This window comes from Callorhinus ursinus, unplaced genomic scaffold (genome assembly GCF_003265705.2).
Source record: "Callorhinus ursinus isolate GAN/ISIS: 27379988/994484 unplaced genomic scaffold, GSC_fseal_2.0 scaffold1, whole genome shotgun sequence".
NCBI classification, from domain to species: Eukaryota; Metazoa; Chordata; class Mammalia; order Carnivora; family Otariidae; genus Callorhinus; species Callorhinus ursinus.
The window spans coordinates 61,031,464-61,059,268 of NW_027397063.1; the positions used below are offsets into that span (position 1 = coordinate 61,031,464).

The 27,805-nt window shown below is 36.4% G+C and overlaps 1 protein-coding gene across 3 annotated transcripts in view; it reads right to left on the minus strand.

Annotated features, from left to right (window-relative positions):
- Positions 1–2,402: 2,402 nt before the first annotated feature.
- SNX4 (sorting nexin 4) overlaps positions 2,403–27,805 on the minus strand; it is a 70,398-nt gene continuing 44,995 nt past the window's right edge. For all 3 annotated transcript variants that reach the window (XM_025875618.2, XM_025875626.2, XM_025875633.2), the window contains exons 9-14: positions 18,445–18,510; positions 14,646–14,735; positions 12,891–12,990; positions 10,481–10,626; positions 8,444–8,558; positions 2,403–3,593 (exon numbers count right to left, since the gene is read on the minus strand). In XM_025875618.2, coding sequence (XP_025731403.1) covers positions 3,546–3,593; positions 8,444–8,558; positions 10,481–10,626; positions 12,891–12,990; positions 14,646–14,735; positions 18,445–18,510 — 565 coding nt within the window. In that variant the 3' untranslated portion in view covers positions 2,403–3,545. The remainder of the gene's footprint in view (positions 3,594–8,443; positions 8,559–10,480; positions 10,627–12,890; positions 12,991–14,645; positions 14,736–18,444; positions 18,511–27,805) is intronic.

Below are 27,805 nucleotides of genomic sequence, written 5' to 3' on the forward strand. Positions count from 1 at the left end.
TATCAGAGTACGTTTCCCTCTATTCCTAGTTTGCTGAGTTTTAAATCATAAATCAGTGTTGAATCTTTTTTTTTACATGTATCAAAATGATCATAAGCTACCACTCTTTATTGTGTTAATATGATGGGATTATAGTAATTGACTCTTAATGTTAAATCAACCTTGCATTCCGAGATAAACTCTACTTGAATCACGACATACTATGCTCTTTACATATTGCTGGGTCCAATTAGTTAATGGTTTAACAATTTCTGCCATCTATGGTTATGATGTATATTGATATGGCACTTTTTTTTCTTGAAAAGGTCTTTGGCCAGTTTTGGTACTGTGGTAATACTGTTCCCATTAAGAAAAAAAAATGAAAAAAATGGAAAGGAAGTATTCCCTTTTCCTTATTTTCTGAAAGTCTGTGTAGAATTAAAGTTTTTTCTTACTTAACTGATACAACTCATCAATAAAGCCATCGAGACCTAAGTTTTCTTTTGTAGGAATACTTTTGATAATAAATTTCTTTGGTATAAGGTTACTCAGATTTTCTATTTCATCTAGTATCAGTTCTACTAAGCTATATTTTTAAAGGAATTTGCTGACTTAATCTAATTTACTGGTTTAAAGTTGCCCATAATATTCCTTATTATCCTTTTAATGTCTGTAAGATCTATAGTAACATCTCCCATCTCATTTTTTTTTTTTAAAGATTTTATTTATTTATTTGAGAGAGAGAGAATGAGAGATAGAGAGCACGAGAGGGAAGAGGGTCAGAGGGAAAAGCAGACTCCCTGCCGAGCAGGGAGCCCGATGCGGGACTCGATCCCGGGACTCCAGGATCATGACCTGAGCCGAAGGCAGTCGCTTAACCAACTGAGCCACCCAGGCGCCCTCCCATCTCATTCTTGAAAGAAATAATTTGTACTTTTTCATTTTCCATCCAGGTTTGCTAGAAGTTTAATTTTATTAATCTTTTCAAAGAACCAACTTTTGGCTTTATAACTCTATTTTTAATACCATTAATTTTCCTCTTCCTTTCTTCCACTTACTTTGGATTTAATTTGCTCTTTTTTTCAATAGCTTATTCCTTCCTTTCAAATATATAGGTATTTAAAGCTATATAATTTAGGAAGCAAGTATAATTCTGACCTTTTATTATTTATTTCTCTGGGTTACTCACCCTTGAAAGAAATTCCCAAATCTTTTTTTTAGGGAAAACTTTTTATGAGAGATCAGTAAATTCTACCCAGGGGGAGAGTATGCATATAAATCTAAAGAAGGATTATAAGGATATAAAAAGCCTAGCATTCCTGTTACATAACTCTTGGTTTTTCATTCCATTCCAAGCTGGGTGTGTTTATTCTAAAGATGCTTGAATTTTAAGAACCCGCAGTTCCTGTTTTGGATGCTATGTTGTAATTACCAGTGACTCATTCAGACGTACTCAAGTTTTGGATGTAAATGAAGGTTAAGTATGACTTCAGTTAATTTTAATGCTTTGACTATACCAACTGCATCACTAGTACACTGTCAAGATGAGATCTTCCTCTGTTACTATTTACATTAATGTAATGAGTCATTTTTCTTCAGTCATTCTTTATATTTTTATATTTAGCTTTGAAGATTTAAATCCCACTCCTCTTTAATAATTCATTTTAGCATTCTGATTTTTAAATAGTTTTGAAAAGGGTTATTGCACAGATTATTTTCTTTATACTTATTCTGGACAGTACCAAAAATAATTTCCATCATAAAACTTCTTTAAGAGTTTTTTGTTTGTTTTTGAGGGGGGCGCCTGCCTGGCTCAGTCAGTAGAGCCTGCAACTCTTAATCTCAAGATCATGAGTTCAAGCCCCACATTGGGCATGGAGCCTACCTAAACAAAACAAAAAACAAGTTCAAGAGTTTGTTGTTGTTTTTTAAAGGAATGATTTGTGCTATCAAATGAAACTTTTTAAAAAGTCAACCCAAGTCAAGATATTTCTAAATATACATACAATCAAGTGAATATTTGCATGTTTTAGAAAAAATATTTTTCCTAATTCATCTTTTTAAAACATAGGTAACAATGGCCTTCTCAAACTAAATCAGCTAGTAGAAAAAAATCTACTACATTTTACATTTAGTTTAAGGTTAGTTTTGGGAAGAAGGCTTTTGATTTTTAAATGCCAAATGTAAAGCTATTTTATTTGATGATCTTTGCCTCCAGCAATTTTCTTTTTTTAAAAAGCAGTAATTTTTTAAAAATTGTATCTCATTTCAGCATCTTATTTTTTGAAAAACCCGACATTTTGGCCTCAGATAAATTTACACAATTAAAACACTTCAAAATATAATATAGCATGTATTATTTTCTCACAGGGCATCCGATACTAATATGTATAGATAACTTTGTTAAAATAACAAAAATCATATGAAAATCAGCACAATACCTCATTTATTTATTGTATAAGTTTGGCAAACAGCACAAAAATCCAGCAACATCTTAAACATGTAAAAAAGTCAAATGCTGAACAGTACTGGGGATTTTTTTTTTTTACATAATTAGTAATAATGAGAACACATTTAAAATACTGCAAAGCTAGCAAAATGAGGGTGCTTGGCTTCTGAACATATACCACAAACACACACACACACACACACACACACACGCACAAAAACAATATAATTTATCTTTACAAAAATTACAGCCAAGCAATAGAAAAGGATGTTAATAATGAAGATACTAACACATATGTTCACTACATGTATCTTATACATTGAAATGCTACATCTTGTACCCTGAAATGCCATGTGTAGAGAGCCAAGCAGAGTAAATTTAGGCTCATCACTGAGGTTAAGAATTATTTGAGAAGAATTTAGTGCTTATATGTAACATGTTCAATTAAAACTTTCTATATAGCAATTCCTAGATCATAACAATGTGTTCCACTATATATCTGAGAAGCTGAATCTTCTTTGTTGGCAGTATAAAATTTCTGACCAGTATCAAAATTCTGGTAAAACACAAATTGAAGGCATTTTCTAGTGTATGCAAATGTTATAGGGGGCATCAATGAATGTGGGAGAAAATCTTAGATTTCACACTAAGTTTCTGCTGAGCTTTGTCAAACCAAACAGCTCAACTCTAAGGCAAGAAAAAATAACCCCCTATAACAGCTTAGTGGGTCTTAGCAAGTGAAGATAGGAATTCAATCTTAGGAAAAAACTCCCTACATAAACAGACTGGAGACAACTGGCACTGAAGCAAATTACCTAACATCTTAACATTCAATCATTGGTTCAGAAGCCTGACAAACCATCTATTGGTATGTACTTTCAAATTAACTTTTTGGAATCAGCACCAGTCCCCAAAACCTCAAATTATAATATTTAATATTCATTAAAATACATCCTTTTTGTGCTATATGAACACAACTACAATCAAATTAAAGGAAGTTGAATTGACTCAACTTATACATATTTTTGTGTATACTGGGTAGCGACTTTAGTTTTTTTCATTTACTTGTGCTTCTGTTCTGGGGCACTTTGATTGAAGAGAAATTCATTTCACAAGATTACATCTTGCTAAAGCATTCCTTAGCATTGGTCCAAACTTGAATTCCCTAAGACAAAACAAAACAAAACAACCAAACAAAAAAACAAAAAAAGAAAATAAAACTTTAAAATGTGATTTTGGAAGGATTCTGAAAGCCAAAGTTTTTGGCTTACTGGTATGCTAAATTTCACTTTCTGGAATAACTAACAAAGTCCAGCAAAAATGACACTATTTCTGGCAATGGCTAATAGAAGTGAATGTCTAATGCTTCTTAAAAAAGAAAGAGAATTATTTGCATAGCCTATCTTCAAGAGGGGAAAAGAGCTCCTACAACTTCTTTTTTTAGGAAACTGAGTTTTCAAGGTTCATAACATAAACTCATTTACTCAGATCACATGTTTGCATCATTTCTATTTGTAAACCAAACAAGTTTTCAGGCAGTTTTTCTACGTAATACTTAAAACAAAAGAAAAAAAACCTTATTAACAATTAAATAAAAATTAATGGATTTTTTTAAAAAATGGCTTATTAAATTATTAGTCTAACAACTAATGTTGTGATAAAAACCAGTAACAGGCTAAATTATCAAATCCTTCTCAGTGGTTCTAGCAGGCTATTCAGCACAAAGTTAATATGACATATATTACATAACAGGCTTAAACAAAAATGCATGTATATAAAAATAAAATAGTAAAATCTAACCAAGTGGTAGAAACAAAGGGTTTTTTTTAAAAAAACAAGATACATATTCTTGAATAACTGTTAATTCATGAAGCAATATTTTAATACTTAAACATTAAAGTATGTCAATATTTATCAAGTTACCAAGGCTCCAAACACTAGAAAAAAAAAAAATCAAGAATCTTTTGATTTTTCTCCTCCTGATGAAATACAAAAAGCAAATTTAAAAAAAAAATCCTTTAAAATGTCTCAGATTGCCTGGATAAAGTAGTATCTAATAAGAGTATTTGTTGTCAGAAAGGATAAGAGATCTTATGCACTCCCATAGGAACATGTCCATGACACATCAAATGAGCAAATGAAAACAACCCCCCAGCACACGTAACGCAATCCTGTTTTTGTGGGGAATATTTTCTAAATTACTGTAAATGTACAAGACGTCTGGAAGGACACACGCGAAGTTTGTAACAGTGCTGAGGTTTCAAAAGGGATTTGCTGGAGAAGGGGAAGAATTTTTACCTAATATGCTTCTGGATTTTTATAATTTTTGTAACGAGAGTATGTTATTTTTATGGTAATATTTCTGCTCTGATCTTCATTAAATAAATTCCTACCTTCTACTAATTTTGGGCTTTGTTCTTTTTCTAATCCCTTTAGATGTAAGGTTAGATTGTTTGAGATTTTTCTTGTTTCTTGAGGTTGGCCTGTATCGCTATAAATTTCCCTCTTTGAACGGCTTTCGCTGTGCTCACCTCAGCAGCACATATACCAAAAATGAACTGCTTTTGCTGCGTTCCAAAGATTTTGGACCATTGTGTTTTCATTTTCATTTGTATCCATGTATTTTTTTATTACCTGTTTGATTTCCTCACTGACTCACTGGAGGTTTGGTAGCATGCTCTTTAGCCTCCACGTTTGTATTTTTCCAGTTTTTTTCTTGTGATTGATTTCTAGTTTATACAATTGTGGTCGGGAAAGATGATGATATTATCTCAGTCTTCTTAAATTTTTTTTTAAAGATTTTATTTATTTGTCAGAGAGAGAGAGAGAGTGAGAGAGCATAAGCTAGGGGGAGGAGCAGAAGAAGAGGGAGATGCAGGCTCCCCACTGAGCAAGGAGCCTGATGTGGGGCTTGATCCCTGGATCCCGGGATCATGACCTGAACCAATGGCTTAACCTACTGAACCACGCAGGCGTCCCAGTCTTCTTTAATTTTATTGAGACTTGTTTCGTGGCCATATGTGTGATTATCCTGGAGAATGTTCCATGTGCACTTGAAAAGAATATATATTCTGTTGTTTTTGGATGTTATATTCTATACATATCTGTTAAGACCATGTGGGCTAAAGTGTCACTCGATACTGTTTCCTTATTAATTTTCTGTCTTGATGACCTATCCATTGATGTAAGTGAGATGTTAAAATCCCCTACCATTACTGTATTACCATAAATTTCTCCCTTTGTATCTGTTGATATTACTTTATGTATTTCGGTATTCCAGTGTTGCGTAAATAGCTGTTATAGCCTCTTGCTGGGTTGGCCCCTTTATTATTGTGTAATGCCCTTCTTTATCTCTTGTTACAGTCTTTGTTTTAAAGTCGATTTTGTCTACTTTGCCTGATGTAAGTATTGCCACCCTGGCTTTTTTTTTTCCCATTTCCATTTGCATGGAATATCTTTTTCCATATGATAATTCTTAAAATTTAAAAAGATAAAGTAGGGCACCTGGGTGGCTCAGTCATTAAGCGTCTGCCTTCGGCTCAGGTCATGGTCCCAGGGTCCTGGGATCGAGCCCCGCATCGGGCTCCCTGCTCCGCGGGAAGCCTGCTTCTCCCTCTCCCACTCCCCCTGCTTGTGTTCCTGCTCTCGCTATCTCTCTGTCAAATAAATAAATAAAATCTTAAAAAACAAATAAACAGAAAGCCTCTTATTAAAAAAAAAGATAAAGTAGCTTAAAAATCAATCAAGTATTTCTTGATTCAACAAATTAAGAAAATTCATTATCAAAGAGGTTGACCAAAAAAACACTTAGAAGTGATCCTTGATTTTTAAGTGTTAATATTAATACTTCTTATGTAAATTTTTTTTAAGATTTTATTTATTTATTTGTCAGAGAGAGAGAGAACACAAGCAGGGGGAGAGGCAGAGGGAGAAGCAGACTTCCCGCGGAGCAGGGAGCCCGACATGAGGTTCGATGCCAGGACCCTGTGATCATGACCTGAGCAGAAGGCAGACGCTTAAGCAACTGAGCCACCTAGGCATCCTTGTAAAAGTTTTTTGTTTTGGTTTACTACTACTACAATTTAGTCATTTGATTATATTCAATTACCACTTTGGATAGCTGACATTATAACAAAGTATGGTATATCTGAAAAGTTAATACACAAGTAAAATAAACAAAATATAGATACCCATATTTACCCAAGAAAAACTAATATTAATCTTATCTTCTCATACTTAATTTTAAGTTCATTAAAAAAAGAATACTACAGATTTTCATATATAAAAATCTGTTCCAGTTAAGGAAAAAAATACATGATGAAACTTTATAGTACTGCTCTTGGGAAATAAGGTGAATATACATCTTTTTAATCTCATGTGAGTATACTTGTTTACTACAGTTAACCGTAGGACACATGAGCAGACACACAAGATATCCAACAGCATATCCAAATACACCTATAGTGATATCTTCTTTATTCAGAGATTAATTCCCAGCACCTTCAACCACCCCACCCTAGGTAAAGTGGGGAGAAAAGTCCTTTGAGCCATTATATAGTCTGCCTTTTACTTGGAAAAGCAGAAAACAGAAGATTACAAGGAGCTTATTAATAAGTCTTTTATGAAAACAAAACCAAACCAACTCTAAAACATTTGTGTTATCTGATCTTTCAGACCTCCCGAGATTAAAAAAAGAAAGGTTAGAAAAAAGATTAAATGTGAAGCAATCTGTGAAGCAGGGAGGCAGTAGGAATTGGCAGGAAGAGAGCAACAGATAAAAACACTATCAAGCTGTGGGGCACCTGGGTGGCTCAGTCAGTTGGGTGCCCCGACTCCCGATTTAGGCTCAGATCATGATCTCAGGGTCATGGGATCGAGTCCCTTATCAGGCTCTGAGCTCAGTACGGAGTAGGCTTGGGATTCTCTCTCTTCCTCTGCTCCTCCCCTTCCCGCTCACACACTTGCTTGCTTGCTCTCTAATAAATAAAGGCATTAGTAAATAGTCTTAAAACACACACACACACACTATCAAGCTGCAATCATACTCACCCATTGGCATTGTGCAGATGGATCACTCATGATTTTAACATCTCTTAAATGACCTCAAAGATCCACTATGTGAAGTAACTTACACTTTAACTGAGGCATAAATATGAATTTGCCCAATACAAAAGGAGCCCATGTGACTAATTCTAGAGTCTGGTGTTTACATCTCAAAATATCTTTGCTCTCTGTGCACTGCTGGTGATACCAAGTGGAAAGGGCTAGGGAAGGGATGGTGTCTAGCCAGAAAAATACACATTTTGGATGAATTAAAGCACAAGCTGTTTATATGAGTATGATTTTTCCCTCTAAGAAGGTCTTCATAACTGTGAGAAATCATCTTGCTATATGATTTACTGAGATAATGCATGTTGGTAAATTGTGAAGTCCTAGACATATGTAAAGCATTGGTACTAACTGAAACACACACAGGCAGATCATGGGTTATAAAAAAGAAGGAATGTTTTATATTTTGTTCTTACAATAGCATTTTAAAGATTTCAGCATTGTCCAAACTTATTTGAACCAGAATAAGCTTCCATGCTCTTATCTTCTTTTATGGATATCAGTCACACGAAAGACTTACTATGACAACAAACCATATCATAACCACATTTCCCCCCAAAAATGTTTAAGCCATCTTCCAATCCAAGTACTATATATCACTGTTAGGAACAGTATCCTAACCCCTGTCCAAGAACATCATATAATCCAAGTAATATTGTTGGTATATATTTTCAAATACTAGATATAAACAGGGCATACAAATGTGGAACCTTAGGTGAGTGAAGACTCAATAATTAACATTCCGGTTACAATACTCTTTCAAAGTTAAGTGAAGAAACCAGAAAACATTCTGGAAGGGAGCCAAAATGGGCTTTAAAATGAAAATAAACACTGTGGTCCAAATAAGAGAAATCAGTTTTAAAGAAATTTGTAAGCACTTCTGAATATATTTGTACCTTCACCTACCTTTTTGCACATACTGATCTGCATGACTGCATAGCTTATGAGGGCCTCCTTTAAATCATGGTTCTTTTGTTCTTTGAAGCGTTCAATATCGGCCCAAGCATTTTTCACAAATTCTCTGAAATAAAATGTGTAGTCATCATTATTACTCTTATTCAAATTAAGTTGAGTATATTATAAATTCTAATAACCAGTTCTCGTTTGCATTGGTTTTTATTTATCTATATGGAGGAAAAAGCTACTGTCTGTATAAGATAGTTCTATTTTTCTCTTCCTAAAAATTATACTAGGAGAAGGAGAGAGACAGTCATACATTCGTCTACATTTTAATAATCAATATTTTTGCCACAAGAATCCCAGCTTCAAATTATTCCTATAAAGCAGCCGTTACATGGTTCTCTGAACCGGCTCACAAGCCTAACAGAGGCAGTGTGAAGTTGCCCTCCCGGGGTCACTGGAAAACATAAATTCTTTTTTTTTTTTTTTTTTTTTTTTTTTAGATTTTATTTATTTATTTGAGAGAGAGAGAGAACGAGAGATAGAAAGCACGAGAGGGAAGAGGGTCAGAGGGAGAAGCAGACTCCCCGCTGAGCAGGAAGCCCGATGTGGGACTCGATCCCGGGACTCCAGGATCATGACCTGAGCCGAAGGCAGTCGCTTAACCAACTGAGCCACCCAGGCGCCCAAACATAAATTCTTTTGACAAGATATATTATGTATCACAATTATTATTATTATAACACATGAAGTTATTTTTTTTCAACATTTTATTTATTTATTTGACAGACAGAGAGTACAAGCATGGGGAGTAGGAGAGGGAGAGGGACTCGCCATCCTGGGATCAGGACCCGAGCCAAAGGCAGAGGCCCAACTGACTGAGCCATCCAGGCGCCCCCTATCATTGCTTTCAATGACAACCAGAGTTTTAAAATTTCCGAGAGGCATTTGTCTTTTTAAATTCCATTCATGAAAGTTTACTTTTACTTATTTGGTGCCAGCAGTTCTAAAAATGAACAAAAATACCTCAACACCAATGATACACTCTTGGTCGGCCTTGATCTACTTATTATCAGATGAAAAACAACAATAAGGAAAATAAGCCAAACAGTGATGGCAGACCTTTGATAGTTGCATTTCCAGGAATATTTATGGAATAATTTCATGCCAAGCCCAATGCAAGATGTTGAAACACAAAGATGAAAAAGACACAGTCACTGACTTTGAAGGGCACTTAATTTAGCTGGGGACAATCAGAGAGAACAACTGACCACCCAAAACAAAACTGCCATGTTATTGTGGATGAACCAAAGGCTACGAGAGCCTGCGAGGCTAGGAGCAAGCCTCACAAAGGAAGTAGCACGAGAGCTGGGCAATGAAGAACGATCAGGCTTTTGCCAAGTGATGGAGAAAGGGCGAAGGCAATGTGCAAAGGACAGAAATCAGGAAAAGTGCAGGAAAATAATATTATAAAGTTGAAACTCTTCTTACTCTCTCCCCCATACTAAAACTGCTTTTATAACATGATTTTTGATAATTCAAATTTCTTAGGAATTCAATCACTACATTTTATCTTTTTTAAAGAGTTATTTATTTATTTGAGAGAGAGGGAGGGGGAGAGAAAGAGCACAGGAGCAGGGGGAGGGGCAGAGAGGGAGAGAGAATCTGAAGCAGAATCCACGCTTAGCGCAGAGCCTGACGTGGGGCTCGATCCCACAACTGCAATATCATGATCTGAGCCAGAACCAAGAGTCAGACACTTAACTGAGCCACCCAGGTGCCCCTCAATCACTACAATTTAGAAGAACCAGTATAGGGGTACCTGGCTGGCTCAGTCGGTGGAGCCTGTGAATCTTGATCTCAGGGTTGTAAGTTCAAGCCCCACATTGGGTGTAGAGGTTACTTAAAAATAAAATCTTAAAAAATGCCCTAGAAGAACAGGCTATAATGTAGGAACGTTAACGAAGATGGGAAACGGTATAAAAAAAAAATCTGCCATGTAGTACATATGCCTAGTTTTGTTCAACATCTCAGCATTTTTACCTGCCTTCCAGATTTTTAGACTTCAACTGTTGTTCTCCTTCACTTATTTGTTCTTCTAGCACCTTTATTCTGGCTTCTCTCTGCTCTGGAGTTTCTTGACCAAAGAGCTTGGTAGTCATTCCCTTCAAAGAAAATGTTCTCACGGTCTAAAAGGAAACAGAAACAGGTGAGTGGATAAACAAAATGTGGCACTTATGTACAAAGAAATATTATTCAGCCAGAAAAAGGGAATTCTGACACATGCTAAAACATGGATGCACCTGAGAACATCATGCTAAATGGAAATAAATAAGTCACAAAAAGACTAATACTGTATGATTCTACTTAATGTAAGGTATCTAGAGTAGTCAAGTCATAGAGACAGAAAGTAGAATGGTGACCGCCAAGGGCTGGAGGGAAGGGAAATCGATAGTTGATGTTTAATGGTTTAGAGTTTCAATTTTCAAGATGAAGAGAGTTCTGGAGGTTGCATGCACAACAATATGAATGTACTCACTACTACTGAACTATATACACTTCAAAATGACTAAGACAATCCCTAGCATAACCATTCATTAATCTATGCTCTCATAAAATTGCTTTTAATTTATAGCAATGTAAATTCACTAATAGTTGTCCTAATTTTTTTCCACTATTTTGTAAGCTCAAAATCATAAGAGTAAAAATTATTTTTTAAAAAGAAAAATACAGATGCCTGGCTGGGTAGAGCATGTGACCCTTGATCTCAGGGTTGTGAGTCTGAGCCCCATGTCGGGTGTACAGATTACTTAAAAATAAAATCTTTTGGGGCGCCTGGGTGGCTCAGTCATTAAGCGTTTGTCTTCGGCTCAGGTCATGATTCCAGGGTCCCGGGATCAAGCCCTGCATCGGGCTCCTTGCTCCGCAGGAAGCCTGCTTCTCCCTCTCCCACTCCCCCTGCTTGTGTTCCCTCTCTTGCTGTCTCTCTGTCAAATAAATTAATAAAATCTTTTAAGAAAATAAAAAATAAAAAAATAAAATCTTTCAAGATAGATAGATCTATACATACATATACAGAAGAAGAAAAGAGAAAAACCAGGTTAAAAAAATGGTTAAGATGACAAATTTTGTTATGTATATTTAAACCACAATTAAACATTTCTTTTAAAAAAGGGAAACAAAACTTTTGCCATTTTCCCGGTACCTCAGCCAGAAGCCTTGTAAGTCTTATAACCAGGGGGGTCCTAATATGATTGCTAACACTGGAATAATATAGAATAGTCAAAAAGAAAAAATTTCTAAGTGAACTTCTTAATCAAATAGAAAACTTCTAGGTGAAGTATTAGGCAAATTATTTCTTTAGATCATAAGTCATATTTCCTTAAATTTCTCTCTGACATAAAAAATAGATAAAATTCAACAGGCGACAAAGGAAACAGACCAAACTAAAACAAACAAACAACACTTAAAATCTGCATAACACACACTGGAACTTGGGTATCTATCAAAAAAATAGGATGCCTTCCCTTCAAGGGAAGCCTGAAGCATCACTGCTCTAACACTTCCTCACTCTTCGGAATTTACTGAGAGAAACACTTTTCCCTTCACGTGGAGTAGAGAACCCTGCTCCCTGAAAATGGCCTGGGAATTTCCCCTGAGTTTTAAAAATAAATCAAGCCCAGTGTATACATGTTTTGTGGCCAACGGTCTTTTCCCACATATATCTGTGACTTTTCAGACAAACCAAAGTACTTGTTAACTATGAAGTGACTGATAAATGGTGGTACTGTCACTGTTTCATTATTTCCAGATTGTGTATTCTCACTACAATAGCTACTTTATTCCAATAAAATGGTTGGACAGTAGAAAGCTGATTATAAAAATGATCTAAGATTCATACAATAAGATACGGAATTTTCTTCACAAGTATTCACTGTATACCAAAAGCTCCTTCCTAGGAGAGATGAACCAATTCTAACTACGTATGGCTTTTCAAAGTAAACTAAAATTTCTATAATATACTTTGTAAAATTAAACCTGACAAAGGTCATTATTTCAACCACAAAGAATAATGTTTTTTCATTTGGACTTAACATAAACAAAAAGACACTACACAGAGCAATGCTGGCAGAATTTTTTTTTTTTTAAAGATTTTATTTTTAAGTAATCTGTACACCCAACGTGGGGCTCAAACTCACAACCCTGAGGTCAAGAGCTGCATGCTCCACCGACTGAGCCGGCCAGGTGCCCTGGCAGCATTTCTTCCAATGCTATATAATACAATGTTTTAATGGCTTATGTCTTTTAATATCAAGATCACAACCCGAAGAATTATAATGTTGCCCATAAATTATTCCCCTATAAAAGCTACAGGCATCCTGACTATTACAGCTGCAGCTCCTTCCTTATATGGCTTGCCGCAACGAGACAGAGACCTAAATGGAACACTCACCCCAGTTGCCAGTTCCTCACATTGCTGCTTTTTGGATGCTAAGTCCTGAGCAGCCATCTCCAAGTCATATTGCATAAGTTCATGTTTCCTGCAAACAGCCCTAGGGATGAAAAAAGTGCAGCCATTTAATTTTTGTGGCTTCTTTTAACATACCAAAAAAATTTTTCAGGGGATGAGGGGAAGCATTCACAATGTCTTACTAGGCTCAGAACTTGTGTACAAAGAATTTTCAAGTTTAAAATATAGTAGCCCAATATTAAAAATTAAATCTAGCAGAACATAAGCATAAAAATTTTACATATACTTAATAAAAAAGGTTGTTTTTTAGACACCTGCAACATTTTTTTCAATAAACACACCATTATCACATACATTAACAACAAAATCTTTTGTATAACATAGAAACTAGTGGTAGAATCTCACAAAGCTACTGAATATTCTTTAAAAAGATTTCTCCAAATTTTCTTTTTTATATAGAAATGTCTTAGTTTTGAGGTGCCTAGGTGGCTCAGTTGGTTAAGCACCCAACTCTTGATTTTGGCTTAGGTCACGATCTCAGGGTCATGAGCCTGAGCCCCATGTTGGGCTCTGTGCTCAGCGGGGAGCCTGCTTTAGATTCTCTCCTTCTCCCTCTGCCTGCATCCCCCGACCCTGCTTGCACACATGTGCTCTCTCTCAAATAAATCTTAAAAAAAAAAAGAAATGTCTTAGTTTTTATCATAAAAGTAATCCACACTTAGTGTAAAAAAAAAAATGCTAATACAGGAATGCACAAAATAAAAAAAGTTTCACGAATTCTTTCTTTTCCCTAACTCCACTATCCAGACACAATCCATATTAATAGATGGTGCATATTCTGCCAGACCTTAGCTAGGCACTTACATATACACATATGCACATGCCTCAAGCGATTCTACATCTCATCTTACTTAACTATATACCACGGACATACTAATATACATTAATCTTTTCTACAGTGTTTAAGAACTGTACAGAATTCCACTGTATTCAGCAACTTTCTTTTGCTTTGTAATGTGACCTTGGTGAAACTCCTGACTACTCAAGTCTTAAAAAGGAACAAGGCTAACAATGTGCGGATGTTTTCATACCAGTTCCTGAACAACTAAAGGAAAATTGGTGCTGTGTTTACTAACAGAATTCTTATACTGCTTTTAAAGGTGACAGGAAAATAACCAAAAGTGGCTATGTCCAAAAGACACCTATTCCAGGAAAATTATTCATTTCTTAAAATCGGACAGAAAAAGTATACTAATTTCTTCTTAATTAAATAGGACTATATACCAGAGAATTCTGTGTGGCTCTGTAGGAGATACCATAAGAAGAGAAGACAAAGTGGTGATATTAAGAATTTATACAACCTTCCTAAGAAGATAAGCAGATGTGTAAAGAATTACAGAATAAAAATGGCAACATACTGCCTAGTGACAGGGCTACATACACTCAATCTGTATTTTGCATCCAATCTTCAAGCTGAAAAAAGTAGAAAGAACAACATACAAACAGACCTGAGGTCAGAGACTGATAAGTTTTATCAATATTATGTTTCAAGAACAGAACTTGTCTTAAATGTCTATGTCTAGCACTCTGCAACACAGAGGATTACAATGAGACCTCATCCAATACCTGGGGGATGAATTCATTTAAAAATCACCTTACTGTCTTTACTTTCTGGCTACATATGAAGAGAGTGGTGACCAGCCACAGGGCTGCATCTGGAACACTTATTATACTTACCGCAATGCTTCTGCATAAAACAGATATTCCTTTAACTGATCTGCATAATGTTCTTCATCTTCTAAAATATCATCAATAGAAGATGCATACCTGTTTAAAAAACATTGCACACAAACTTTTATCACAATACAAAGTATTAATGATCAAAAAGAAGTGCTATTTGTTACCCATCAATAACAAAAGTAAGTACACAAAGTGAGAATAAGGATTCAGAAACACTTATGGCAATTTTTAATTACCAGGAAAATTTTACTGAATTTTACCCAAATGTTTCAATCAGCAATGGCTTGGAAATAAAAAACAAACAAAAAAAGGTCCTTCTTAGAGGTAGCTTTTTTTTTTTTTTTAAGATTTTATTTATTTATTTTACAGGGAGAGACACAGCGAGAGAGGGAACACAAGCAGGGGGAGTGGGAGAGGGAGAAGCAGGCTTCCCGCTGAGCAGGGAGCCCGATGCGGGGCTCGATCCCAGGACCCCGGGATCACGACCTGAGTCAAAGGCAGACGCTCAACGACTGAGCCACCCAGGCGCCCCTTCTTAGAGGTAGCTTAAGAAGCACTGTAAGACTGTAATATATTTTGTTCAAAGATATTTTATGAAAGGGCTACAAAATCTGTAGAAAAAATAAGAGTTTAGTATAATGGGTGCTCAAGTGTTCCTGGCAACGACTACATACAGTAATGCCTAAAAGCTACAAAAGGAAAAACAGTAAATAAGATTACAAAAAACTTTAGAAGCCTACTTTATACTAATTCTCAAAAGCACCTGAGCTTTGATCCGGACAAGCCCCTCATTGTCATGTCATTCTCCTTTCTGGACCTCAGTCCTTCCTTGTACAGAAATGTGACAGCTCTCCACACTGCTTCTCCAAATCCTACAAACACACATCTCAGCACCTCTAGGAAATCTTCCCAGACTACTTTAGTCCTTAGTCATCACTCTACTTTTGATCTTTTTAAGATTTTATTTATTCGAGAGAGAGAGGGAGAGAGTGCATGAGCAGGGAGAGGGGCAGAGGGAGAAGCAGATTCCCTGCTGAGCAGGGAGGACATGGGGCTCAATCCTAGGACCCCGAGATTATGACCTGAGCCAAAGTCAGCCACTTAACCGACTGAGCTACTACCCAGGCGCCCCCACTTCTGATCTTTTATCAACAATTCACAACTTACATTTTATCAAATGTCTCATGTGTTGGTTTTATTTCTTCAACCACATCATAAATTCTGTAAGGACATGGGTTATGTCCTGTACTATTTCTGTATGGTTTAATAGGCATCCTTTTTTCAAATTAATTCTGACTTCTTAGCACGGGAAAAAAAGAAAAATATATTCTATGTCTCCAGACCTGCTTTATGTAGGCAAGTAAACAAAAGTACTGAAGCTGTAAAAATAGATAAATAAACCTACATTAAGATTCACTGAAAAGGTATGTGCTTATAGGATTTATAAAACAGGCCAAGTCCATATTCTGTAATTACAAACTCATATTTGCACAGAATTTCTTCTATGTGACTGAAAAAAGTCTTGAGAATCACTGTTAAGAGTAGGAAAAACTGCCTTTAATTCATAAATCTATAATTCTGAAAGAGTTAATGTTAAGAAAACAAAAAGGGGAGCCATACGCGGGGTGCCTGGGTGGCTCAGTCGTTAAACATCTGCCTTCAGCTCAGGTCATGATCCCAGGGTCCTGGGATCGAGCCCCGCATCGAGCCCCGCATCAGGCTCCCTGCTCGGCGGGAAGCCTGCTTCTCCCTCTCCCACTCCCCCTTCTTGTGTTCCCGCTCTCTCTGTGTCTCTCTCTGTCAAATAAATAAATAAAATCTTTTAAAAAAGAAAAAAAAGAGGAACCACAGGGCTGGTGGCCTAAAGACAGAAAACAGTGAACAGATAAAAGGCACATCCTTGGAAAATATAAGTGGTAACGATTTTTAGGTATCAGTACTGAAATTAATTTTATTTAATGCTTTAAATAAATCAACTGAAGGGATAATCTTAAATTCCTGAAAATGCTAAATCAACAGAATACAGGAAAACGGCTTAGGGTTAAGCAAATTGGTTGAAAAGTAGCCAGTTGGCTTGAAAGTGGCCCAAAGAAATATTTAGATAAAATAAATATTTTTTGTCTTTTTATTACTGAGTTGTAAGAGTTCTTTATATATTGTGGTTAGAAACGTTTACTCCCAGTCAGTGGCTTGCCTCTTATTTTAATGGTGTCTTGTGGGGGGGGGGGGGGTAAATAAACATAACATAAAATTTACCTTTTAATAATTTTTAAGTGTACAGTTAAGTGGCATTAAGTACATTCACAGTGTTGTGCAACCATTAACCACTATCCAGCACCAGAATGTCTTCATCTTCTCTAACACTAACTCCCCACGTTCCTCCCCACCTCCAACAGTATCTTGATAAGCAAAATGTTTAATTTTGATAAAGAACAATTTACCATTTAAAAATTTTTTTCCTTTCATGTTCTCTTTAAGAAATCTTTGCTAATTTGAAGGTTGCAATGATATTCTCATGTGTTTTCTACTAAAAGCTGTAATTTTAGCTTTTATACTTATGTATATGATCCAAATTGCATTAGTTTTTATGTAAGGTATGAGAAATAGCTCAAGGTTAATTTTTTTCCTTGTAGGTAACCAGTTATTCCAGAACCATTTCTTGAGATGTACTATTTAAATGCTGGTCTATATCTGGGCTTTATTCTGTTCCACTGATCTGTTTACCATTATGTCAATACCTATCTTGATAACTATATCTTTATAGTAAGTCTTGAAATTAGGTAATATATTCCAGGTTTGTTCTTTCTCAAGACTGTTTTGGCCTCTCTAGGTCCTTTGAATTTCCATATAAGTTTTAGAATTAGTATACCAATTTCCATTAAAAAGTTATCAGAATTTTGATTGGGACTGCAGTTTGGGAGGAACGGACATATTAACACTACTGAGTCTTCCAATCCACGAGCACATACATTTATTCTCCCCATTTATTTAGGTCTTCAAGATTTTCTCTCAGTATATAAAGTCTTCAGTGTAGAAGTATTTCACATCTTTCATTAAGTTAATCTGTAATATTTTGTTTTGATGCTATTATAAAAAGTATTGGTTTTTGATTTTTATTTTCCAATTGTTGCTAGTATATAAAAACACTTTATTTTTTTATATATTGATCTTATATTCTGCATCCTCATTAAATTCAGCTATTAGTTCTGTAATATTTTTGGCTGATTCTTTATGATTTTCCATGTAAAAGATCCTGTTAACTACAGAAAAAGACAGTTTTAATTCTTCCTAAGAGTGATGCCTCTTATTTGATTTTCTTGCCTGACTAGGGCTTCTAGTACAATGTTTACTAGAAGTGGTAATAGCATACAACCTTGCCTTACTGCTTGATCTTAGGGAAAGGCATCAATACTTCACTATTAAGTACAATATTATCTATAAGTTTTCAGTATTTCAGTATTAGGTACAATACTAGTTTTAAGTTTTAAATTGAAGAAATTTCTTTTAATCCTAGTTTGATGAGAATTTTTACTTTGAGTGCATGTTGAAAGGTTTTTCTACATGTACCGAAATTAACATGCAGGTTTTCTTCTTTCTTCTAATATATGAATTGGACTGATTGATTTTTTCAATGTTTTAAATTAACCTTCATTCCTGAAATAAACTTGTGTAAGTCAGATCTGGATCCCGAGTGTATAATATAAAAGCCAGCAAACTTGATAAAAACAGAAGAATCACTAACATTTCACCACTAGACTTCACCCTGGGTTTTACCTTAACTGCTCTAGGTACTTACACGTCCATATGGTGACCAGCACTCTGCAGTCCGTCCCCCATTTCTTTCTCTATGGCACTCCACTCACTAGGGAGAGAAAGATAAAACCAAACACACCATGAATTAGATATGGATTTTTTTTTAAAGATTTTATTTATTTGACCGAGAGAGACACAGCGAGAGAAGGAACACAAGCAGGGGGAGTGGGAGAGGAAGAAGCAGGCTTCCCACAGAGCAGGGAGCCCAGCTCGATCCCAGGACCCCGGGATCATGACCTGAGCCGAAGGCAGACGCTTAACGACTGAGCCACCCAGGTGCCCCCAGATATGGAATATTTTGAAATGGGGTATTTTATAAGGTTTTCTTTCTAGCTATCTTTTAAACAATGTAGTATCTGTATTTGGATTTATTTTCTGTGACTCAAATATGCTGCTTTCCCCTTAAGTTTAACAACTAAATGCAAGTGAAAGCTTTAAATTGTTAGTTCAAAAGTTGCTACCTGCCGCTGCTAAGTGCAAAGTAAGTATCACACAAAACAGCTTCTGCTTATAGACAACTTCCTCAGCTAGGCTGCTATTTAAGTCAATTGTAGAGCTCTAGGAACTATGGACACTAGCCCTGCTCTTGATCTACTTATTCAGAATCTCAGAGGTAGAGCCGAGATATGGGTACTTTCTAAAGCTCCATGGATGATTCTGATGAACACATTTAAGCTAACAAAAAAAGAAAACTGTACAGAAACATTAGGTACACAGTAAAGCTTCAATAATTGCACTACAGTTGATGAGAAAGTCTATAGAACCGCAGATCACTGTTTTGTCATTTCTTTTTTTTAAAAAAGATTTATTTTATTTTATTTTATTATTTTTAAGTAATCTCTATACCAAACATGGGGCTTGAACTCAGAACCCGAGATCAAGAGTCACATAATCTGGGCGCCTGGGTGGCTCAGTTGGTTAAGCAACTGCCTTCGGCTCAGGTCATGATCCTGGAGTCCCGGGATCGAGTCCCGCATCGGGATCCCTCCTCAGCGAGGAGCCTGCTTCTCCCTCCGACCCTCCCCCTGCATGTACTCTCTCTCTCTCATTCTCACTCTCTCAAAATAAATAAATAAATCTTAAAAAAAAAAGAGTCACATAATCTACTGACTGAGCCAGCCAGGCGCCCTTTGTTGTCATTTCTACAAAATGCTTCTCATGGAAATTCCTTTTTATGGGAGTTAATTATGTATATTATAGTAAACTGAAAAAATAAATCTACAATCCCAAATACCAAGAGATGACATTATTAGATATATTTCCTTCCAGTCTTTTTATTTACTCATTTTAACGTGGCTGAGATCATGTGGTATATGCAATTTTGTATCATGCTTTTTTCCAGTGTTTTCCCGTGTTATTAAAACAATTTATTTCAAGCATTGTTTCATATGGCAACTCAGTTTTTTTTAAACCATTTTCCTGGCCATTCAGGTTATTTGTAATTTTTCTCCTATGTAAAGAATGCATAAGCCTCTTCAACTGCACCATATCATAAAAGAAAAAATTTTAAAACACTATTATTTTGTTAATATGTAGTTCTTATACATATTTTTATGTTGCTGAAATACCAGATTATATGCTTATAGTATTAGAAGGAAGAAAATCTCACATGATTTTTAATATTATCAAAGCAAAACAAACATATAAATCACCTATGCAACACTATGGTTATGATTAAGTAACAAAACAGGTAAGGCTCCCTCTAATAATTTTCCTTCCTTATATGTTTTTAACTACTCTCAAGATAGTAATAGCTAATTAACCTTTTTTTTTTTTTACTAAAGCCACATTTATAATGCCTACAGGACAATTCTGCTTTTACATACCTCTGTCACCTCATATTCAATATATTCAAAGCCCTGTTCTTCACATGAAAAAGGAACCTAAGTGGGGTGCCTGGGTGGCTCAGTCGTTAAGTGTCTGCCTTCGGCTCAGGTCATAATCCCAGGATCCTGGGATCGAGGCCCGCATCAGGCTCCCTGCTCTTCAGGAGGCCTGCTTCTCCCTCTCCCACTCCCCCTGCTTGTGTTCCCTCTCTCGCTGTGTCTCTCTCTGTCAAATAAGTAAATAAAATCTTAAAAAAAAAAAAAAGAAAAAGGAACCTAAGGGTTTTGGCAGATGACAAATATAACTAGCCAAAAATGAAATGCAGCGATCACAGTTAATGTAACTGTAGGTCATGTTACCAGAATTAACGCCACGGGGCATCTGGGTGGCTCAGTCAGTTAAGCATCTGACTCTTGATTTTGGCTCAGGTCATGATCTCAGGGTTGTGAGACTGAGCCTTGGGTGGGACTCCATGCTGGGCATGAAGCCTGCTTAAGATTCTCTCTCTTCCTTTTCCTCTGCCTCTCTCCTTGCCCCAGCCTCTCTTCCCCTCTCTCTAAGAAAAAAAAAAAAAAAGAATTAATGGATAGTCCAGATCAACTGTCTATTGGATATCCCAAAAGTACTTCATCCATCTCATTAATCTTTGAGCACCTTACTATGTGCCACCAACTCAAGGCCAACATAACCAAATTTAATTCCTTTGCTTACCAAACAAGACTAAAAACTAGTTCAAGGAAGGGAGGACTCACACTTTATCACCTATGTATGCCTATTAAGCAGTTTAGGGCCTGATAAATACATGGTATTTATAACCTGCAGGTAAAATGAAAAAATGAACCAATAAGTGAATTAATAAATGTGAGGAGGGAAACATGTACTGGATTCTATGTACCAGCACAAGACCTCAAGGTACATATAGTCTTAGCCTTCTGCTACTCAAACTGTGGTCTACCAACAGCATCACCTAGAACTTCATTAGAAATGCAGGATCACAGGGACGCCTGGATGGCTCAGTCGGTTGCCTGCCTTTGGCTCAGGTAATGATCCCAGGGTCCTGGGATCAAGTCCCACATCAGGCTCCCTGCTCAGTGGGGAGCCTGCTTCTCCCTCTGCCTGTGCTCCACCCTCTGCCTGAGCTCCACCTGCTTGTGCTCTCTCTCTCTGACAAATAAATAAATAAAATCTTAGAAAGAAAGAAAGAAATGCAGGATCACAGAACCCATTCCAGATCTACTGTATCAAAATATTCATTTTACATACCTCTGTCACCTCAAATTCAATATATATAGTTCTCCAGGAGATCTGTACGCCCATTAAAGTTTAAGAAGCACTACTAAACAAAAGGTTCTAACCTGGGGTCCAAGGATATGTCTAGGATTGGAAATAGAAAATGCTAACCAGTTTACAGGGGAGAGGAGGAACCATTAACATACAAGGAACTATTAAAGGGTAGCTGACTTAACATCAACATTGTTAAGAGAAATAATTGAATCTCAAAGTACTTAATGGGTGGGTAATTGTCACAGATGAACCAGATCAAAAAGGGTCTTGGATCTTTTGTAGAATCTGATGAAAACTATGGACCTTTTCCCTGAGGAGGAAAAAAAAAAAATCACAAAAAAAAATTGGCATGTAATCTCAGAAACTTCAGACAACCTGAAGTCCCTCTATGAACTCCAGGGGCACCTAGCTGCTTCAGTCAGTAGAGCATGTAACTCTTGATCTCAGGGTTCTAAGTCTGAGCCCCACATTGGGTGTAGAGATTATTTAATATTTTTAAGGGGTGGCTCAGTCAGTTAAGCACCCAACTCGTGATATCAGCTCAGGTCTTGATCTCAGGGTCGTTGAGTTCAAGCCCCATATTGGGCTCTACTTAAAAAAACAACACACAAACAAAAAAACAAAGGATGAAAGCAGCTTTGTATTTCTTCCCTTCTCAAATTTCAAACCAAAAATAAAAACAAAGTAAGCTTTTTTCCAATTAAGTGACACTCATCTTGAATTTTTTCATTAATCTTATAGGTCAGCAGTACTCAAAAGATAAAAAAACACTCCCCCACCAACTGGCACTACTCAGCGATCCTCACTAACATTCCTAATTAATACCCTTAACAGTGCCTCTCAAACTGGGATACTTCATAATAGATATTTGAAGCCATATGATAAACACGGCACAATTCTTCTGAAGGATGACTTTTACTTTTACATTTGAGGGGGAAAAAAGTTTTATATATATATTTAAACAACCGTAGATGTTTTACGGAATAAAATGCAAATTTTGCATGTACATCCAGAACTCAAGCTTTCGGAGAGACTGCACTTGCCGCAGCACCTTCCAGCCAATCCCTGGTGGAGCTGCTAAGGGGAAGTAAAGGCGGGTGCCCTGTAACTTGTGCCACCAAGTTCAAGACTTCTCTGCATTTGAGACAGACTGCCCTATATCACTCCCCTCAAGCTTCCTAACCAAAGAAATCACCTGACTTGTTCTCAGCAGAAACACCTGCTTCATTGGGACAGAGACTAACGTTGCCCCCTACAGTTTACCACTCCTCTGCTTTAAGACAGCTCTGTACCTTCTCAGTCTTCTCTCCCCTGCACCCTTTCATCCCTGCTCCCCTACACAAAGCAAAACAGACCCTGTTTCTCCCCTTCAAGAATAACCTCAGGGACTTCCTTAAAAGTCTAACCAGTAACTTGCTGTCTTCCCGTTCTTAATACTTTCTTCTCATTCCTAGACTATTGCAATAACATCATACCACTCAAACCAAACTACTCTCCAAATTACCACCAAAGATTTACTTACCCGTTTCCCCTTTTCATCAGACTCAATTCCCCTACAAGTGTAACTCCAACTTCTTGAAGTGTTCCCTTCACTTGCTTGACATTGCACAGTCCTAGTTCTTCACCAATTTTCTAATATCTCCCTCACTGGTTCTTTTTCTTTGCCTGATCCCCCTTTTTAAAGATTTTTTAAAAATAATTTTTACACCCAATGTGGGGCTCAAACTCACAACCCCGAGATCAAGAGTTGCACGTTCTACCAGCTGAATCAGCCAGGGGCCCCTCTGCCTGATCCTTGAACACAGAGGTATTTCCCAAGGTTTGGCGCTGAGTCTCTCACAGACTTACTCTAACCCTTTGACAGTGTCACCTAACCCTACATTTTCAAAAATCACTCTATTAGGATTCATCCTTTATACACAACTCATATTCTCACCAGCCTCTTAAACTGCTGATCCAAATTTCCAATTGCTTAACAGAAATCTTTGATTCAAATGCAATCTATCCAAAACAGAAACCTTTCACTCATCCCTCAAACCTGCTATTTCTCCTACATTGTCTACCACAATCTTTCTAGTCATTCAACTGCTTACAAGTTAAATCTTGGTAATCTAGCACCTACCACGGCAGCAGAAGTTCAGCAAATGTATCTACTAGCAACCACTCTGGTTCAGGTTCTTCATCACCTACTAAAATTACCTCAACCACCTCTCGTTTCCCTGGCTCACTTTTCACAAAATATTTTAGGGACACCTGGGTGGCTCAGTCGGTTAAGTGTCTGCCTTCGGCTCAGGTCATGATCCCAGGCCCTGGGATTGAGTCCCACATCGGGCTCTCTGCTCCGCAGGGAGCCTGCTTCTCCCTCTGCCTCTGTCTCTCATGTATAAATAAATAAAATCTTTTAAAAAATTATTTTAGATGTAAAATGGTTTTCTATTAATTTATTGAGTTGGCAAAAAGACCAAACTGTAGAATATTTCATCACAAGAAATTAATGCAAATAATTTTCTTAAAATTTGATTCAACCAAGTGACCTTTTATCTGCATGTTTCTCAAACAAGTCCATTTACTTACTATAATAAATGTGCTACCTTCAGGAGTGCCTGATTTATGTTAATTTTTTTTTAAGATTTTATTTATTTGACAGAGAGAGAGCAGGAGACCACAGGCAGGGGGAGCAGCAGTGGGACAGGGAGAAGCAGGCTCCCCGTTGAGCAGGGAGCCTGATGTGGGGCTCGATCCCAGGACCCTGGGATCATGACCTGAGCCAAAGGCGGTTGCTTAACCGACTGAGCCACCCAGGTGCCCCTTAAGGTTTTATTTTTAAGTAATCTCTACACCAAATACAGGGCTTGAACTTACAGACCAAAGATCAAGAACCACATGCTCTACCGACTAAGCCAGCCAGGCACCCCTGTGTTAATTTTCAAATGAGGATATTCCCAAACTTAACTGGAGTTCAACTCTGGAAATATTTTAAAAGTCAGGGCTGACGCATGTGAATAAATCTAAATGCAACTGTAGATGAGTCAAACATAACGAAACAGACTTTAGAAAGGTGCTTACTATTTGCCTTTATTCCCATACTATTCCTTCATGTTTAGCCATATACTCCTGTTTATATTCTTACAATGTCAATATACTTCTCTTCATTAAAAAATGTCTCTTCAACAAATGTGTTGGGAAAACTGGACAGACCACTGTCTTTCACCATACACAAAAATAAACTCAAAATGAATTAGGGGCACCTGAGTGGCTCAGTTGGTTAAGTGGCTGCCTTCGGCTCAGGTCATGATCCCAGGGTCCTGGGATCGAGTCCCGCATCTGGCTCCCTGCTCAGCAGAGAGCCTGCTTCTCCTTCCCCCTCTGCCTGCTGCTCTGCCTACTTGTGCTCTCTATCTTCCTGTCAAATAAATAAATAAAATCTTTTTAAAAAAATGGATTAAAAACCTAAATGTGAGACCTGAAACCATAAAAATCCTTGAAGAGAGCACCAGCAGTAATCTCTGATATTGCCATGGCAACATTTTTTCTATATGTTTCCGGAGGCAAGGAAATAAAAGCAAAAATAAACTATTGGAACTACATCACAATAAAAAGTTTCTGCACAGCAAAGGAAACAATCAGCAAAACTAAAGGCAACCTTCAGAATAGGAGAAGATATTGCAAATGACATATCCGATAAAGGGTTAGTATCTAAAATAAAGAACTGATACAACTCAATACACAAAAAATAAATAATCCAATTTAAAAATGGGCAGAAAACATGAATAGATATTTCTCCAAAGAAGACATACAGATGGCCGGCAGACACATGAAAAGATGTTCAACAACACTCATCATCAGAGGAACACAAATCAAAACTAAAATGAGATATCATCTGACACGAGTCCAAATGGCTAAAATCAAAAACACAAGAAACAGCAAGTGTTAGCGGAGAATGCGGAGAAAGCAAAACCCTCTGGCACTGTTGGTGGGAATACAAACTGGTACAGCCACTCTGGAAAACTATGGAGGTTCCTCAAAAAATTAAAAATAGAAATACCCTATGATCCAGCAGTCATCCTACTTGAGTGTTTAACCCCCAAAAATACAAAAACACTAATTCAAAGGGATACATGCACCCCCATGTACTGAAACATTATTTACAATAGCAAAACTATGGAAGCAGCCCAAGTGTAGGTCAACTGAAGAATGGTTAAAGAAGATGTGGTATACGTATACAACGGAGTATTATTTGGCCATAAAAAAGAATGAAATCTTGCCATTTGCAACAACATGGATAGAGCTACAGAGTACAATGCTAAATAAGTCAGTCAAAGAAAGACAAATACCATATGCTCTCACTCACATGTGGAATTTAAGAAACAAAACAAATGAGCAAAAGAAAAAAAAAAAAGACAAGAGACAAACCAAGAAACAGACTCTTAACTATAGAGAACAAACTGATGGTTACCAGAGGGGAGGTGGGTGGCGGGATGAGTTAAATAGATGATGGGGATTAAAGAGCACATTTATCATGATGAAAAAAATAATAAAAAATGTCATATAATCCTGGTATCATCCCAACCCGCATTTAGTTTCAATGTATTGATCAACCAAAGTCTTATGGATAATATGCTATTCTCACAAGTTAATTAAATATATTTGGCTCCATATCTTACATCTGACATTCAAATAAATTTCAGATGAATCAAAAATTTATAAAACCACAAAAATATAGAAGGAATGAGAAATATTTTTTATACTCCATAGTGAATAAAACGTCATTAAGATATACACAAAAGTCAGAGGCTATTGTTTTTGAAAGGAGAAAAATTAATCGTTTATATGTAACTGAGTTTAATAAATAGAATATTTCTGTGTATCAAAAGCCACCATACAAAAAGTCAAAATACGTAACAAAAGTGGAAAAAAAATTGCAAATCATTTCGCAAAGCCCTAATTCTCCCAAAAGATAAAGAACTCCTGTATATCAATCAAGAAACCAATCAACCCACCTCTTCTCCCTCTCCCTCCCCCTCTTTCTCCTTCCCCCACTCACGCACTCTCTCAAAAATTTGTTTTAAAAAAAGAAACTAATCAGCCCAATAGAAAAAAAAGGGGCAACAGATATGTACAGACAGATTATGAAACAGGAAAAAAAAAAAAGTCTGTTAATTGTAAGAAAAAATGTTGGACTTCATTCATAATTAAAGAAATGCATATTACAACTACAGTGAGAAACTATTCCTCATCATCAGTCTGGTAAAGACAAAAGCTTACTAACATATTGTTGAATAATGGTGTAAGAAAACAGATACTAATACTTTGCTGGTGAGAGGTTAATAGCTTCTATGTAGGGCAATTTGGCAATATCTACCAAAACTACAAATGCAATTATCCTTAAGAGTCATAACAACACTTGGAGAACCTGTAGAATTTTTTCCTACAAACATACTCATACACATGTGAAATGACATGAACAAGAATATTTATTGCAGCAGTGAGTGAAATAACAGAAGACTAGAAATCATTAACAAGAAGAAATTGGTTAAATAAACTATGATCCTCCTCCTCCTTGATAAAACTCAATACAGTTATTTAATGATAACAATCTATCTTGGAGAGCAGTTCTTAAGTAAAAAAAAAAGCAAGGTAAAACAAGGCAACATAGCAATGTATACAACATGCTCCCTTTTCATGTTAAAAAAAGAAAGAGGGAAAAATGCATGCATTTGTATGTTAATATATTTATAGTGTTACATTTTACTAGAGGGATACATAAGAAACCAAGAAAACTCATATTAGCTGTCTCAGAGAAGGAGACCTGGATAGTTAACAGAGAAGGGAGACATTTCACTGTAAAAGCATTTATTCCTATTGAATTTTGTGCCATATGATTGTATTACCTATTTAAAAATGTAAAATGCATCATTTTTAAATTAATCCAATCAAAAGGACTTATAATGGAACTAAATTAGCAAGGTCATTTTCTTATAAAAAGATTTGGATAACAACTTCTAAGATGTCACAACCAAAATAATACACAGAAAAAAATCACAAAAGGTTCAAAAATAACCACAATATGCAAGCACTATACACAAGCAGATATTCTAAATTAATTAACACTAAAATTACTCCAAGACTGAAAAACTCATATTGCAAAATCCTTCAGAAATTATAAAGTAGGGCGCCTGGGTGGCTCAGCTGGTTAAGCAACTGCCTTCGGCTCAGGTCATGATCCTGGAATC